At 42.5% G+C, this 17,763-nt stretch overlaps 1 protein-coding gene across 19 annotated transcripts in view; it reads right to left on the minus strand.

Annotated features, from left to right (window-relative positions):
• Positions 1-17,763, minus strand: part of pleca (plectin a) — a 108,132-nt gene that overhangs the window by 18,520 nt on the left and 71,849 nt on the right. For 7 of the 19 annotated variants that reach the window (XM_084379324.1, XM_084379325.1, XM_084379327.1 and 4 more), the window contains 23 exons: positions 16,633-16,722; positions 16,135-16,170; positions 14,639-14,716; positions 14,424-14,516; positions 10,500-10,666; positions 8,150-8,265; positions 7,765-7,871; positions 7,532-7,651; positions 7,337-7,432; positions 6,402-6,529; positions 5,646-5,739; positions 5,390-5,544; positions 4,214-4,616; positions 3,808-3,885; positions 2,831-2,992; positions 2,619-2,723; positions 2,432-2,527; positions 2,201-2,326; positions 1,503-1,655; positions 1,233-1,387; positions 1,027-1,153; positions 306-489; positions 140-160 (listed from right to left, as the gene is read on the minus strand). In XM_084379324.1, the coding sequence (XP_084235450.1) occupies positions 140-160; positions 306-489; positions 1,027-1,153; positions 1,233-1,387; positions 1,503-1,655; positions 2,201-2,326; positions 2,432-2,527; positions 2,619-2,723; positions 2,831-2,992; positions 3,808-3,885; positions 4,214-4,616; positions 5,390-5,544; positions 5,646-5,739; positions 6,402-6,529; positions 7,337-7,432; positions 7,532-7,651; positions 7,765-7,871; positions 8,150-8,265; positions 10,500-10,666; positions 14,424-14,516; positions 14,639-14,716; positions 16,135-16,170; positions 16,633-16,722 (2,890 nt within the window). Of the gene's footprint in view, positions 1-139; positions 161-305; positions 490-1,026; positions 1,154-1,232; positions 1,388-1,502; positions 1,656-2,200; positions 2,327-2,431; positions 2,528-2,618; positions 2,724-2,830; positions 2,993-3,807; positions 3,886-4,213; positions 4,617-5,389; positions 5,545-5,645; positions 5,740-5,922; positions 6,149-6,401; positions 6,530-7,336; positions 7,433-7,531; positions 7,652-7,764; positions 7,872-8,149; positions 8,266-10,499; positions 10,667-14,423; positions 14,517-14,638; positions 14,717-16,134; positions 16,171-16,632; positions 16,723-17,763 lie in introns of those variants that run through there. The other 12 variants (XM_084379339.1, XM_084379330.1, XM_084379332.1 and 9 more) reach the window with 7 other exon arrangements.

Raw genomic sequence — 17,763 nt, forward strand, 5'->3', positions numbered from 1 at the left:
ACACACACACACACACACACACACACACACACACACACACACACACACACACACACACACACACACATGAACACACAGTCCTGTTCAGCCAATCAAAAGCTCCTACTGCACATCTGCTGCTGTAACTGAAGCACCTTACCTGCCCTGGGTGGCACATAGCCTGTAACGTGAATCCAACAGTCAACTTACTCACGAATGAAATGACTGGATGAGAAAATGTTTTAAATTAAACTTAAAAACAAAATAAATGTGTCGGGTTGTGTTTGTGTGATGATAAGGGAAGTGGAATATAAAACGGTACACACCTTGCTCTGCAGAGCTGACCATGGTGTTGTAGTGCTGGTTGGCGCCGTTGTAGTTGGACTCCACCTGCATTCGGTCCTCGGCCCCGAACATCTGGGAGTCCTGGCTGTCTCTCAGGAAGTCCTGGTAGTGCAGCTCCAGGTTCCTCAGTGCCAGACGGTACTCCTCCACCCTCAGGGTCTTAAACTGCAAGAGCACAGATAAAGGAGGGCAAAGGAGATGGATATTAAACCTTATGAAGACATTAGTTTGTAGTTCTGAACTTAAAGGGTAACTCCACCCATTCTTGAGGAGTTATAACTACTGCTTATGAGAAGAAAAGTAGTATAAAGTCTGTTGTGGCTCCAGAGGAAGCTGCATGTAATCTAATAAATTGCCTCCAGTGATGTCACTCAGTGGCTAAGCTGCATTGTGGGTAATGTAGGTGCCAGGTTTCGAAAACGAATAAAAAGAAGATATCTCTGGTTCTGCTGTATTGATTTTCTCAATACTTTACTGGCAGATGAGAGTCCAACAGTGTTATTGGAGTAGATTAATCAACCAGCGGACTGCTTTCCAAAACCTGGAGCCTACATTACCCACAATGCAACCAGCCATCAGCTGTAATGAACTAGAAATACTCAAGTTGTGATTCCCTTTCGTCTGTGGAAAAAGAAAATGACAACTTTTTGTAACAACTTAAAGCTGGTATATCATTTTTTGTCTCCACTACACGATTGTTACCATGGTGAGGTTCCATGTTTTGATGATGTGGATGTCTCTCATCAGATACTGCCAGGACAGCAGACTCTTCATGTCCACGAACATCGTCTGCCACATCGTCTGCAGCCTCTGCAGGTTTCCATCCAGTCTGAGGAGGAAGATTCAGTGGAGATTAGCACACGTGAATTAAATTAATCTAAGACACCCTGACGCCACTCTTAACTTACCCGGCAACGCTGTTCACTGCGTCCTTATTGGTGGGTGGAACCAGGAAGCAGATAGAAGGCACAGACGCCTCGCTGCCTTTGTCGTTCAGCACCCTCCACTTGTAGGGCTGCGAGTTGTTCAGCAGGGCGCACTCGTCTCCTCTGTGGACTGTGATCTGGAGGATAAACGTACATGATCGTGTCTGACAGACTAAATCTACTGGATATTCCTGTGATTTACTGTTGTTTAAAAGGAAATGATTTCACTGCAAAAACAGTGAAGACGCTCACCTCCATCTGTTTGAAGTCGCAGACGGCCTGGATGGGCTGTTTGCCCTTTATCGCAGACGCAGGGTTACGTGGTTTCAGCTGGATGACGGTCTTGGCTCTTCGCTTCAGGCCTTCCAGGTGAGTTTTGAACTCAGTCATTTGCTCCTTCTCATCCTGTGAAGAGCGAGGGATTCAAAGTGAATCATCAGAAATGTGTTATGTTTCATGGTGTTCCTTGCATCATTGTTGAAGAGCAACAGTTTCAGTATTTCACAACCTGGACTGTGTTTCTTCCCCATGTGTTTGTGTATAGATGACTAAAGGGCCTGTAAACATGCAGCAATGTAACAAACTACCTTCACTAAAAGTGTCTGTTTTTGCCACTTACAGGCTCAGATTGTTTTTCCGAGGTTCTTGAAAAGATCCCCAAGATAAACCTTGTTTAACCAGAAACAGCCGCCACCACTCTCTGGGTTAAGGATTTATTTTGACCAAACCAGGATTAGTGATTGTTGGAACATTGGACGATGGTTTGAATGAGTTTTATTCTGTTTCTGATTTTGAATGAAGTGTCTTTTACGACACTAAAATGACTGTTTGTTTCTGCAAATGGAGTCTGGTGCCTTCAGAAACAGTTCTCTTCTCACCAAATGCTAAAACACCTTAAATTAAACAGGTATTGTATAATTTCTCAACAACAAAACAGGGAATAAACCTACAGCTGCGTCCTGCAGGAGATCTTCCAGCCGCGTGACTGTGATGGAGCGGTCGCAGGTGTACTTCCTCTTCATCGTGTCTTGCATCTTTTTGATCCTGTCCTCCGCCTCCTTCACGTCAGAGAAAAACTAGACGAAGAGGACATAGGAGAAGTGAACATAAGCAGCAGTTAAGACAAACAAAAAGGGCAACAGATTTAGTGATGGACTGACTGATAAAGTCAGTAAACATACCTGGAAGTAGGCAGTGTTCTCTTTCAGGTGTGTTTCGATGCAGCAGCACAGCTGGAGGATCCAACTCCACTGAGTCTGCAGAGCTGCGGTGAAGGCCTGAGGAGGTTACAGTCAAATGTTTAAATCAAGATCTCTACAGTTTAATTATGTGTTTATAGACTGTAGCCGCCATCTCAAATGATCTCACCTCCACAGTGCTCCTGGCTGGGTGTCCGTCCCTCAGCAGTTTGTCTCCTGTGGTCTGGACGCCGTTCATCTTCTTCTCCCTCAGCTCCAGCTCTCTCATCAAACCCTGCTCCCCACAAACAACAACAACCAACAATCACATCACTATGAACCATCACTGGAAAGCGCCGTGGATAAAAAAACCCTCATGAGAGCTTCATGCCGTTACTCTACCGAGTAGTTTTCTTTCTTGGCTGCCATGTTGGTGTTCCGTTCGCTCCAGTCGCAGTTGACCTCCTCCTCCTCCTTCTCGTTCAGCCACATCAGCTCTTTGGTGGCTGCGATGACGAAGGCGTGGAGCTCGGACAGGTAGCGCAGGCGGGCCTTCGAGGAGTTCTGCAAGGAAGGAAGGTACATTTTGATGCTGTTTTAGACTGTTCTGACTTCAGTTTCTACTCTGTGCTTGAGTTATCTTAATCTTAAAGTTATCTTTACCCCAGAGTTTCTGCAGGGTTACTTTCTAAAAACTTTTCAGCATAACATGGAATGCAATTTAATGCCTGTTTTATGATAATACCGGCCAAAGTATGACATTATTTATGCATACAGTATGTAAATTACATTACATTTTTAAAAAAAAAAGGCCTTCCTGGAGGAAAAGTAAATGCAAATCTAATAAGACCTTTTAAGACCTGCATGACCTGACACCACATCGCCTTCGTCTCTGCAACAAAAAGACAGTTCACTGACCTTTTATATGAATCATTTACAGATTATATTACAGTCTCTGTTTTGCAGTGTTGTTAAAAGTACCCAAAAGTAATACTTGAGTAAAAGTAAAGCTATTGTGATAAAATATTACTTTGGTAAAAGTGAAAGTTGCCCATCAAGTACTACAGTAAGTATCTGATATTAAATGTACTTAAGTATCAAAAGTACAAGTAGAAGTACATTATACATATATTTACATGCGTTTTTGTGATTATTGGAATCTGATGCAGTCTGTAATCTGCAAAGTAACTAGTAACTAAAGTTATCAGAAAAAGTAGTGGAGTAAAAGTACGATTTCTGAAGTGTAGTCTAGTGATGGCATGAAGGACCAGAAACTGGAATTATTCGAGTAAAGTACAAGAACCTCAAAGGTGTACTTAAGTACAGTACTTGAGTAAATGTACTGAGTTACATCCCATCACTGCTTTGTTGTAACCTACCAGGAGTTTGCCGTACTGCAGCTCCAGTTTTCCCAGATAGTCGCGGTATGCAGCTTTACTGGCAGGTGAGATCTGACTCTGGAGCAGGTAGAGGAAAGAAGAAACATTAGAAACCCTTCATGGTGATAAAATAAAATAAAAACATGGTGTTCGTTCGAAAGATGTTCATCACTTTGTCCTGATATTGATCATTTTGTTAGTTATCTGAGCTTTAAAGAAGATCTAAATTTTGGTTTTGAGAGTCCTGTTCTAGCAGCAGCACAACTACAGTATACTTTATGTAATATATTATTTATATGAACCAACACAGACAATATACAATAAAGGATGATTCAGGACTGGAGAAGACAAGAAAAACGATTAAAAAATGACCAAAAAATGCTCATAAAACAGAAAAGTAGGCCACCATGCTTCTTGTTGTTCTTGTTGTTGATGTTTCTACCTCATCAGCCTTCGCCCTCTCGATCTTGGAGCGGAACTCCTCCACAGACTGGTGCAGGCCGCGGTGGCTGCCCAGCTGACACTCGACGGTGGGCAGGTCGGAGCCCCACTCCCCGTCATCCACCCGCCGCTGGTTCTCCTCCACCCAGCCCAGCAGATCTTGGATGTACCGCATGGTGACTTCATCCAGCTCGGGCCGCACCCTCATGGGGGCCTGCTGCAGGACCTGGGCGGAGTGGACCTGAGTCATGTGGACCTGAGTCATGGGGATCTGCGTCATGGGGATCTGCGCGGTGGTCACACCTGACTTGAGGCGCAGATTGTACTCGCTGCGGAGGTTCACCAGCCTCTCGTGGAGACGGTACACTCTGGAGACAGAATACAGAGGGCCAGTGAGTGCTGACATGATGAAAATAAATCAATAATATTTCAGGTAACTGTTATCTGGAAAAAAAAAGCCAAATATTCACTCACTTATTCTTACATTTCAGGATTTTCTAATTTTCTCTGTTTTATATATAAAATCTACTTGAAGTTTTAAAGTATCTGATATTGAATGTACTTAAGTATTGAAAGTAATTCTCTGGCAATAAATGCATGTAAATATCAAAAGTAAAAGTAAAATAAAATTAAACATACCTGTACATTATTGTATAAACTGTATATTTAGTGTTGGTGTTGTCAAGCAGGCCAAATATTGGATCTGATATTCAGTATTTTTTTTTGTCTGATTGCTGATAAAGTAAATACATTTAAAATATGCTGCTTTGGTTCTGATACAGCATGTGATCTGCAAAGTAACTTAAGTTATTAAATTAATGTAATGGAGTAAAAAGTACAATATTTGTCTCCAAAATGTAGTGGAGTGGAATTTTAAAGTAGCAGGAAATGAAAATGCTCAAGTACAAGTATCAAAAGTTATTGTCTGCCAATAAATGTATTAAAGTATCAAAAAGTACAAATAAAAGTAAATAATAAATATATTAACATGATAGTAAATACTGTATACTATGAGTTGATTGATTATCAGCATGGCCAATTATCAGATCTGACATTCAGCATTTTTCTGATTGTCTGAATTAAAAAAAAAATTTTTTTTAAGTTAACTATGCAGAGTTTGTTTAGTTTATCTCTTTCGCACCTGCGATACATCTGCTCCGCTTGAAGGTGGCGTCCATCTTTGAGCAGCTGAACGTCATTGAAGAGGAAGCGAATCATTCCTTCTGCTTTTTCCAGGTCCGCCTCCATCTCTGCTGTGTGCTGAGGAGGTTTCCCCGAGCTCATCATCCTCACGTCCTGCAGCGTGCAGACACAGAAGTTACAGCGCTGCATGTGGCTGCAGTGAGCTCTGATAAGATACGATACATTAAGTCTTTAAACAAAGGTTTGTGCCTCACCGTCTGCAGCAGAGTCTCCACCTGGTTGAGCTGCTCCTCACACACGCCTGACTCCGTCTGGACTTTACTGACGACCCTCTGAAGTCGCTCCAACCTGCAGAGGAAAAGGTGGAGGTCAAAGGTCAAAAAGCACTTCAGACAAAGTAGATTACCTGATTTCCTGACGGTTGAATTGGCCTCCTTTTATCGCTTCATCTGATGTTATTGTCTCAAGTAAAAACCGTCTCCTGACAGTAAAACTAAGTTAGTCAACTTGAAGGTGAGAATAAACACTCACTCCATCCTCTGGCGGAATAAATACTTCAACGCGTATCCTTGATGCATGAAAGCCATGATAGAGCTCTCTCTGTCCGCTGAAGTAGAGACGATATTTTCCAAAACTCTGCACAGAACTTTTTACAAGTTCTGGAAGAAACAAAGTCCAAAGCTACGCCCTGCCAGTCTTGTGATAAAAACAAACACAAGATATTAAATGAGCAGATTATTGCGATGATGTTGCTCTGGCGATGGCAGCGTTGTCATGTGTTTGCCCTAATGTGATTTTAACTTCCCGTCCAACAAAGCCAACTCAGTTTCATTACATCTAAAGTAAACTTCATCATCAGGACATGAGTCATCCTCATGGGCACACAGTAACTGTGTGATGATTCATTCCCGGCTTTTTTTATTATTACAAAAACTTTGTGGTTTTCTAACCAGTATTTTTACAAAAAATGTCTCGGTTGCCTTGGCAACAGGACATTGTTTCCTGCTTGCCTCTCAAATTCTGTCCGGAGGAGTCGCTCTCGCTCCAGTATGGCGACGTGCAGACGACCCCATTCCTTCTCCACGTCGAAGGGATGGTAACCAGGCGGCACTTTGACGTGACCGGCCTGAACTGCACCCTGCAACACAAGAAGCAACCAACCGTTATTTCCATCATCAGTTATTCCCCAAAGTATTCTCTTGATTCATCTCTAAAAATATCAGAAAAATTTTATGAAATTTACTTGTATTCTTTCATTCATATATTCATTTATATTCGTGAGGACAATTATATACTGATAGACTCATTTCTCATTCAGAGATCAGTGCAGATATCTAGGGCCAGCTGCTCAGTGTTTTCATTCTATTTTACTATTCTTATTTTATATTTACACTTATATATCTGTACCTCTCCTCTGTTTTATTCACACTGATGTTGCTGCTATGACACCTGAATGTCCCTCCAAGAATCAATAAAGGTTTATCTCACCAAAAAAGATGCCCGTTAGTTTTCTGTCAAGTGTAAAATTGCTAAAACAGATAAAGATAACTGTAAATAAATAAGGTTTTGATTCTCTTTGATAAATTGAAACATAAAGTTTTAACAGGTGTTTTAAATTGTTGGAAAGCCAGGCAGTTCTGAAGGTATGCAAACACAATATCTTTGAGATTTAGGTTGTATACTCTGCCGTGCTTTGTGCCGGGATTATTGTTTTTAGAAATGACGAGACTCTAATCCGCTAACTGTCGGTAAAGGCTTCACACAGTGCTGGTGTCCCAAGGGCATCAGTGGGCGGTAGGAGGTTTTAACTGTCAGGTGTAAAACTGGAATTTCTCTCAGTTATAGTGTGCAAAAAAATATTAATTACTTTCACCTTAAAGCACATACTGCAATGAAGTATGCTCCCCCAGGATGCAGATTCATTGGAGCTGCTGATGAAACTCACCTCAAAAGACTTGAAGATGTGTTTGGAGCGGTTCTTGTCGGCCTCTTTTGCAGGAAGCTCCGTTTCCTTAAACTTCAGAAACTGACGCCAGAGAACCTGCAGATCAGAAACAGGATGAATACATTTATCGTCAGCTTCATCACCACTGTTATTCTCCTCTTTTCTTTAAAGACTTAAAGCCCTCGATCCACTCACCTCAATCTCCTCGTAGCTGGTGGGGAACTTCCTCTCCTCAAAGACGAGGATGTGGTGTCTGATCCACTGCAGCAGCATGGTGACCAGCTCGTAATACTCCTGCCAACGCAGCTCCAGCTCCTGCAGCACAGACACGGACAGGCGATCAGGATCGAGTCAACTCAGGTCAATCCCATATTTCTTTTCTCTGCTGCAAAATATATGAAGTGACAATGAGGATGAGGAGGACTCACGTTGGCTTTGACACCATCCTGGACGTCTGGTACCCTGGGCATGACATCGTACAGGGAGGAGACATATGTGATGATGGATTTCTCATCTGGATGGGGCACATCCACATCTGGAGAGAGAGAGGAAGAAAAGTGAAGTTAAAATATGATGTTACTTTCTGATTAAATCCAAGAACAAAGAGGAATGTTACCTGAAATAACCTAGATTTGTGCACTAAAAACAGTGTTTCTATATCAAAAACTACAACTGAACTGTCTCAACCGCCTTTACGTAACATCAGTAGAGCTAATAAGCGAATATGTGGACCGTTAAGCTGCACAATAATGCACAAAAGCTCAAATATTCCCTGACTGAAACGTTCAGGGTGATACTGAAGATGTGTCTCACCCTCGGGGTCCAGCAGTCTGGTGACGCCCAGGTCTCTCTCTGCCACGCTGAAGGCCTGCTCCAGATTCTCCTGGTTGCTCTGTCGGTACACTTGGCCCATGTCAATCAGAGTGGGCCTGCAGCCGGAGAGAGCAGAGAGTGGAAATTACACTGCTGTTTCTGTCAATCAAGACTTTTTTCCTCAAATCATGTGTGAGAGAAAGCTGATCTACATCCTTAGTTTTTTTGCCTTTTCTGTACATTTTTTACCTGCAAGCCACTAATCACATAACGATGGCGGTCGGCTATAAAATATTTGCATATTTCATGTTTTGTTGCCGGAGGCGGTTTGATCGTGTGTAGTGTGTTTTTGATGATACCAGAGAGGGCAAGCATGTACAAGAGTCCTCACTGCCAGAGGAGATTAAAATTCCCCGATCATTTTATACACAAAGGAGACAGACACATTCACTCTGAGTGCACTTTGCCAGGAGGATAAGTGCAGTCTAATAACATGTAGGCACAGGCACAGAGCATCCGAGGACAAAAGCACATCTAATGCCTACAAATACCCGAGAGAAAGATACTTAAAGACACAAAGAAAGCATTAATTTAAACAAATATTCATACACTTGCACCACTCTCTGGATGTAGTATTGTTTCTGAGCCCGGGGTGGCTCTCTCTCCACATAGCAGGCCTGTCTGTAGGAGTGTCGGTCCCTGCTCAGGTGGATGTAGTGCGGCTCTGATCCAGATTCGTGCTCCTCGCACTGGGAGCCTCGACTGGATCGGGCCCCGCCGCTGTGGGAGCCTCGGCCCGAGTCGAAAGAGTTCTCGATGGGCACGTCCTCGCACAGCATGACCACCCGGTCCTCCAGGTCACTGACGGAGCCCACTGTGCTGCTGGAGGCGCTGTGCAGACGCTTCTTTTTCGAGCTAAACTTCCTCTTGACCTTCAGCATTGTTGCGGGATCTGAAGCTTTCCAAGTGACTTATTATATTCAGCAAAAAGTCATAAAAAAAAGCAAAATCAACTCTGCGGCAGCTTTACGATCGATTTCATCCTGGCTCAAGCCCCATTCCTGATTGTATCCAGATCTCTTCTTGCTGCAGGTTTCTCTCGATCACTGCGGCCGTAAAATCTCTGCACGTCCTTCTCGTCCTCCACCCAGAAAGAATCTATGGCAGAGCGGCAAGCGTACCTGAGTTTTGCTACAACCTGCCGAGCTTCCAGTGAGCATACCTCCAGGGTAACCTTTTCTCAGATTAGTGTGATACACCCACACCGTCAAAGCAAACGGGCTCCCCCTCTCTCTCCCTTCACACTGAACGATGCCAACTCAGGTTGTACATGTTATTTATCAGACGTGTACAGAGCGGTCCTGCAGGGCTTGTTTGTCTGTGCAGGCACAAAAACTTAAAGTGGCGCTCCACCCAAAATATATGGTTTGAGTATGAAGTGGGCGTCTCCTGCAGGCTTGAAAGATGGATGTTAATTGTAGTTAAAGACTTTCTTTGGTCAGATATAATCCATGTGGGTTACAACGGATTCTTGTGACGGAAAAAATGTCCAAGCATCTGTTGGAACTTTTCAAGCATCTTCAAGCAACTGTTACTGTCAGATTTGTTTGAAACACAATGACAAATATAGACGGAGAGCAGAGACTGTTTTCTGCAAGAGAATGAAGCTTCAATGGACACTATGATACTATTTTCCCACAGTGAAAAGCTGCCACCATTGAAAACCATTCTATAAAACCATTACAGATGTGGCTTAAGGACAGTTTTAAGTGTTTATTAATATACTGCATCTATATCCCGCGTATAAAGTCACTGATCGATTATGATTGCTTATAAACTACTTATAAATAATAACTGGGGGGTTAAAATCAAAAAGTGTTACCAGGAATTTACTGAATCAATCAACTGGAGAGTTCAAGTCAGACTGAGCTGATATTTATCTCCGTTTGATTTACAATAACCTGCCAACGGCTTTTGTCCTGACAAGTCAGGTGTGCTGCTGTAAAACTCAAATATGAATTTGGCATTCCTGCCTCTGAACGCACTGCAATAACTAGAAAAACAACTGCTTAAGGTCACAGAGAAGACCTTCTAACTCTAGGTTATATTCGTTTCCAAGTCCAGGCAAGCTTTTTGAGCCAGAAAATGTTTCTGTGTGATTTGAAAAACACGTCTCCATGAGGTCCTTTCTCAGATAATCCTTTTGTTGCACAGGTCGGTTTAATCAGGTTTGTATCATCAAGTCTTTCTTTCCTGCCCTAAAACACTTTAATGTACATAGTTTGACTCAAACCTCCTGAAGTCTTAGTTCCTGGCTCTAACCTCGACCTACCGAGGCTCGTTGTCTCACCTGTGTTTGTGTATGACGGCGTTGAAGAGTTTGCCATCCCTCCAGCTGGTGGTGAAGTTGTCGCAGCGCAGGCCCTGGTATCCCTCCACCATCCGCTGAGACCACAGCAACAGCTTCTCTTTGGCCGTCATGTCGTCCGACTGACCGTTCACCTGAATGTCTGAGATCTGGAGGAGGACACGGTGCAGCTACAGTCAGAGACATCGGGCGCAGATAGTAAACCTACTTCATTTTATTTCTGCACAAATACCTGCAGACTGCAGCTCTTTTCAGCTGCTTTTTGGGAGGGTTGTTCTTGATCCATTGGAGATTTTATGCACTTTTAAGTTTTTAAAATTAATTTCTTTTCTTTCTTGCTTTATTTGACCATATTCTCATTGAGGTTCAGAATCTGTTTTTACGAGGAAGTCCTGGCCAAAACCGCAGCATAGAAAGTTCCACATTAATCAAACAACTACTTAAAACAAACCAAATCAAAACATCCTCATAAAATAAACAAGCAACTGACAAACAATCAGCAAATTACATCAAGACAATGAATTTACGAGTATTCAGTAACAGGACATGTGTTCCAGTGGTCACATAGTCCTTTATCCTACTTTTAAATCTTCCATATTTCAAGTTTAAAGTGTCTAAAAAATAAAACGGTATGGATCACACAGAGATAGTTGGATAAGACAGACTTTTTCCTGATCATAATATATAAGACTTTCATTGTAAACTGCTTTTTCTTTCATATTCCTGTCTTGAATATGAGTGAAGTGTTGGATGAATTGCAGGAAAACTTTTTTTTTTTTTTCCAGTTTGCCCGCTGATTTCTTCCAGACTTGAGATGAGTCACACAACCTCAACTAACAACCGCCGCTTTCACTCGGAGGGCGCATGAAATCAATTAAACTCACTGTTTTGGAGAGAAAACACAAACGCTTTGTGATTATATATGACCGAAACTGAACTCTTAAGAGTGAAAATGAGTCACCGATCTTACAAAGTTGTACTGTAGGTCCGAAACAAAGAATCTCATTAAACTCTCTGGCTCCTGTAAATAAATGCTGGACTGTTTAGAAGAACCTCCACAGGCAAATTCCTCTTTTTTTAAGAGCTGCGAGGCGAAGCTATGAGTCACAAAAAACACACTACTGAATAAAAAATCCTGCAGCGACATATTACTTTGCTTGAAAGAAGTCTACAAAGAGCTACAATGAAAATAAACCACAGGTTTTATCCAAACAGGTGTATCTTAAGGTGTGTTGACACTGAGAGACTTAACATGGATTCTACAATTTGACTTGGCAGCCGGTCGAGCCGCTGTGCCTATTTTGCTGTAATCCATCACCCAGTAGTTGCTGTCTGTGCCATATCTGTAATCACATGTCAGAACGGTACTTATGAAAGTCCTTGTTTTTGTTTTGGTCTGCTGCAGCAGATGGGTGGGGCTCGAGAAGAAACACGGTACACGTTGTAAAACGCCGCAACAATCACAGGAAACCTTTAAAGTTTACTGTGTTGTTTTAAACAGTGTTTGCAGAAACTCCAACGACTACAGGCTCATGAGAAATATCTGCAACTTTTGCTCAAGTATTCGTTGCCTGTGTGTCACTACGTTTTTACGCAGAAAATAGCGAAGTAACAAAATACAAAAATACTTGTTATTGTATTGAAGTTTCTATTTTTCCTCCCTACATTTGAACACAAATATCCACACTTTCTAATCCTTACATTTTCAAAGCAGGCTTCTTGCTTTAGTTTGAATGAATGTACAGTAAGGGGAATTATGTATTATTTTTATGTTGCCTCATTGCACGCCGCCTTCCCAACATCACAAGACTGATTTCAACCAGGCGTAGTGAGACGAAACCACTTGGAATGGGGAGAAAAGGCGTGTTAGTGTCTCGTATCTGCAGAGACCCTGCAGCCCTCTGCCTGGATTTTCTTACTTTCTCACTTTGTTGCTGCTCGGGACACTTTACCAACCCAAAATGTGGCTATTTGACGTCCTGGGAATGAGACTCAATAATCAACTATTTCTGTGGTGCGTTTAGGAACAGCTGGGACAAATCCTGCTGATTCTACCTTTAAGTTTAATGTATGATGTGAGCTTCAGTTAGTTTTGACCAGAAATGTCCCTCAGAGGCTTTTTTTACACAAGCATCTGTACTTAAAACACCAGAAAACTTCTAAAAGTGTATTAAATCTGCTGTGCATCAGCTTCACTTCCAGTCCTGATAAATATCACAGTCTTTTACTGGAATAAGTGCGGCTTTATTACCACTACATACTATTTTCAGTGTTTTTAGTTATGCTGATGAGTCATAGCAGAACTAACAATTTTACTTACAGACTCATTTTTTTTTTTTAGCAGGAAAGGGTGGAGGAGGGAAAAAAAAGAAGGCATGTCGTCCTTCTGCTATTTTCCCTGTAGAAGGGAAACCCCGGCGCTGCAGCGTGGACGTGGGCACAAAGTGACTCAGAAGCTGAATGGAAACAGGACCTCCGCCCTCGCAGCCTCTATTTAAGAGTGGCGAGAGAACCCCCTCTGTCACGGACCAGGCCCATTATTTAAACAAGTCACCTGTGTGTTATTAAACCGTGAGCTGCACCTGGGGAGCTCGCAGGAAACTCGCCATTGTTTGTGATGAATTGCATGTGCCAAAACAAAGAGACTATGGGTTTGTTTGGAGGAAATAGTAGCTGCCTGATGACTAAGTGTATCGACATGGAAGTTTTTACTTTTATCGCTTCATTTTTCTGTATGTTCAGGGATCGTTTCTCCTGCTTCTACCGCCGAGTCCCGAGCTGTCACGCCCCACGTCTCCTGCCAAGCTTTCTCCAGGGAATCACTGAGTCACACAGGACAGGGAGCAGGATCCCACATCCGCATCCCAACACAACCATCGTACCCATTATAGCATCAAAGGATCTTCATGTACTCCCACTCTCTTTCCCAAAATCTACAAAAAAGAACATCCAAACACTCCTCTTTCCCATCAGGAGGTCTCCGCTCACTGACGAATGTTTTCCTCCAGTGCGGCTTCTGCTGCCGTACGTGGTGCGAGCGATTTTAAACTGTTTATGTTTGAATGTAACCGCTGCATTTAGATTTAACAGCAGCCTATAGAGCTGCACAGGACCACAGAAAGAGTTAAAAAAAAGGGCTTTGAAATTGTGAACATCCATCTTTAAAAATGAATGAATAGCTTTTTTTCAGTGTTTAGTCTTGGTGCACTCAAGGACAAGAGAACCGGTGGTAGTTGTGTATAAGAGCGTAAGTGCTGCCAAATGTCTAATAAAGCCCATTTGGAAGTGATCGACTGTTGGACCGTACCGTACTGTAACTGCTGTGTCAACATCAGTCCACGCTGAGGCTGATGATTGAACCCCAAAGAGGGAACAGCACTCTGATTTTCCCCTCACAGTGCAGCGGAAGCAAACTAATCACAATGTAATGAAAGTACGCCGTACGAAACAAATGTCGCTCGTAGACTAGAAGAATTTGATCTCATGAAACTGAGCGCCAACGTGCAGTCTGAAGGATAAACACCACATGTAGGGTCAGGAAATGTGATTCAGCGTTTCCCCACAGGGCGCAGGCAGCTCACTTTGAATTAACATGGTCAAGCTGCTGGAATTTCTTACTTCAATTCAATAATAAAAAAATGAATCAAGGCGTTTGCATTGTGAGTTGACAAATAACCACATCTAAGTCTGTTAACTCCTGGAGAAGGTGGAGCTACGTGGGCACCACATGAGTCAACTGGCCAAGCGAGCGAAAGAAATGAACTATTATCTTGAAAAATTGGTAGATTTCTCTGGTTTTGAACATCTGGTAGAACTCAACTAAAGATATAACAAAGGTTTAGTCGTTTTTAGCCATTCTTAAGTGGATAAGTTGCAAATTATATCTTTAAAAGTGTCCCACGTTACCTGGAAGTGAAGGATGATGGTCCATATCAGCCCCAGGGTCAGCTTGGGGTTTCCATCTGCAATGTCATCGTTCCTGATGTTGACCAGTTTGACCTGAAAGGGGCACGGATACCGACAAACTACTGAGTGCTCAGTTTAAAGTGAGTTTATTTGCACTGTAAATACTTTTCGGAATTGATTCAAAACAAAGAAAAACTCAAAGAAAATGTTCTGACCTGTCTGTGTTTGAGAAAGTCCAGGGCGATCTGTACATTCTGCAGCTTGTGGAAGCGCATCCGGCCTTTCTCCCGCGGCTGCAAGAGACGAGAGGACGCCGAACATCAGGAGGAGGGAACACGTCAGGTTTGAATGACCAACAAACAGCAAGGCCCCATGACTGAAGAGCAGGTGTTTGAGTGTCCAGCAACACCTTGTGTGTTCAAAACAACCATCTATTCTACTCTCTAGAAAGTCATTACAGTCATGGTGTTTAACTTAAAACTAAAATACAGCAAATTTGAAGCGTGATTCAAATTCTGCGTGGTTGTGATTGAAGCCAGACCTTCACCAGGTCTGACCACTAAAAATGACCCTGAAATGCATCAACAGACCAGCCAGGATGTCTGCGGGTGAAAGCGAGGTAATGAATGATAACACGATGTCAGTGACTCCCACAAACCTCAGTCACATTCCTCATTCTCTCTTTAAACCTAACACCTGATGAAACAACTCGCATATCTTAGATTTGATCTGAGGCGCAGTCCAATCGAGCAGAATCGAGCAGCATCCACATGTTCTACCCCTGCACAGGACAGAGTTACCCCAGGAGTGATGGCCATGACATGCAAAGGTGCTCCACGTTTTAAGCTTTGAGTCGGTATGAAGCTTTGTTGCAGAATTAGTCAACATATCAGCTTGCAGTGATGGCCTTTGCTTTCAATACAGTGAGGGAACCCAAAACTTCACCCCTTGACATGTTTTGAGCATTTAAAAAGACCATATCAGTGGTTTTGTAGAAAATAACTAGAGATTGATTTCATACTTTCCCTGAGCCTTTTTAATAACTTTATTTTGAAAGACATAATCACTCTAATTCCCCCCCAAAATCACTACCATGAAGTGTTCTCACTCCCATCTCATCACCTACGACAGCTTGGTCAGTGGCCTTGAGCTTCAAACTACAGCCCCTCAGTGTTTTCACATGAAGGGCTCCGCGGTCAAGTTAGACTTTCAAAATAAAGCTTGAAGTTAAAATAACTGTGCCACTTTGGTAAAGTTCAGTCATGTCACTTACGCAACGTACGTTACATAATTTAGGTAACTTACCTGACTTACATTACTTCAGGACAAATCAGTTTTGACACTTAAAGGACGCCAACAGGCGAAGTGGCCTATATATGACCCATCTACCTCCCAGCTCAGACCCTTCTTGCTCTTTATGCTCCTACATTATTCATACTTACTTATAAGAGTAGGGCCAGTGACCAGGCTGCCATATTTGACGCGTTGGGAATGAGAACAGGCTGAAATACTTTCACTAAAACCTCTACTTGAACTTCATCTCTCCTTACATGACGCCTGATTTCTCACTGGTAAAAATGGAAGAGGACGATGTTGATACAGGTAAAGGCACAATACAGGGAGTGTGACTGTCATCATGCACAACCCAGAAGCCACCTGGGGCGGTGACACATGCCACGCGGCGGCCAGCCACAGTCCAGGCGCCACTCACCAACCGCACGTTCCTCACAACGTCACGTTCCCTCGGCTACCACAGCAAGAGCATCGCAAGAGAGGAAGGCAGAGGCAGAGGAGGGAAAGGTCAGGGCAAAGGTCAGCAAACAGGAATTAGAGAAAGGAAAAACCAGGGGTCAAACAAGTCAGTGCAGAAAGGTTACGAGATGGAAGCAAAGAATGAAAATTAGTGTTTTAAAGTGTGTTCTCAAAGTAAAGTAAAGAGTGCGCATAACACCAGCATGTTCTGAAATGTCCACAGACTTAAAGTCAACACATGCAAGAGTGGAGACAAGAAAACCCACCAGAGTAACATTTGACTCAGATTAACATTAAGACCACGTTACAATGAGTAGACGGGGACAGTAGAACAGTTATGACGGCAAATTAAGTCACAGAAGAGCAGGGACGAGAAGAAAAGGTCTGGACAGGACTCGGGGTTACGGCAGAAGCGGATGTCCTGATATCTGAAGGTCAAAGGTCACCAAAAGCTCACCAGTGTCTCTCCAGAGAGCACCTCCAGCAGGGAGATGAGGTTGTGTCCATCTCTGAGGTCCTCGTACAGGTCGGTGATGTGTCTCTGGGTCTGAGGACAGAAGAGAGGGGACACTTTTTTAAACATGTAGGTGAGATATCGTCGATCCATCAGGTCAGTATCTTTTACAAATAACACAAACAGTGTTGGAACCACCTCAACACCAGATGCATACTGGGAATGAAATGTCACACCTGTCACAAACACATTTGACTTGATCCCTTCATGTGACTTAAAAATAGATCTCTGAGGTCTTTGAGCGAAGGACACGACAAAGAGGGACGCTGTCTGTCTTCAACTGTGGCAACTGGCTCCACGTTTGGGGTTACATTTACATTACATTTTTCCTTACATTAATCAAGGGTCTATGGACAGATTGATTGATTTTGGACTATTTAAAAAAAATCATTTGATTTGAGAGATGGACTAAGAACTACTTATATCATATAAAATTATGTTGCATATTAAACCAGGCCTACAGTAACCAGTAGTGCGGCTTATACTGCCATGTATAAACAAGTCGGCGGCATTTGTAACATGGCTAATGTTAGCCTCACCATTTGTAGTTTTTACGGTGGTTTCTGGTGGTTTTTTAGTATTTTGAAGTCTCTAGCTCGAGAAGTTACAAAACAATCCAATGTGGCTTAAACAAAAATGCGTACACTTGGGATAATAACACAGCTAACTGGCCAATATGTTTTAATAATACATAGTTAGTTGACTAATTGCGATTGCACGAGGAGTGATCATCAATGTTACATAGATTAAATGTATTTTTAAGTAATTTTCAAGTGTATTTTCAGACACTTTTTTTTTCTTTTTTTAAATAAAAACTGTCAAAATATTATCAAACAATAATTCTGCAGCCTCCCTGCAGTAACTCTGAGGACCAGCTAGGGGCCGTGAACCCCAAGTATCATTTGACACACTGGTTTGAAACTGGCAAGGAACACGAGTGGTTAGATGATGAGTCGTTAACAAACACCCAGTTAAGACTTTCTGTAGAGGACGCAGTGATGTTGCTGTGTCCTCAAAACACAGCAATAAAATCTGAAGGTAAAATATCATAATGTAACCAACAGGAATGTTATG

Source organism: Pagrus pagrus (genome assembly GCF_965226575.1).
Source record: "Pagrus pagrus genome assembly, chromosome: 17".
Lineage (NCBI taxonomy): Eukaryota > Metazoa > Chordata > Actinopteri > Spariformes > Sparidae > Pagrus > Pagrus pagrus.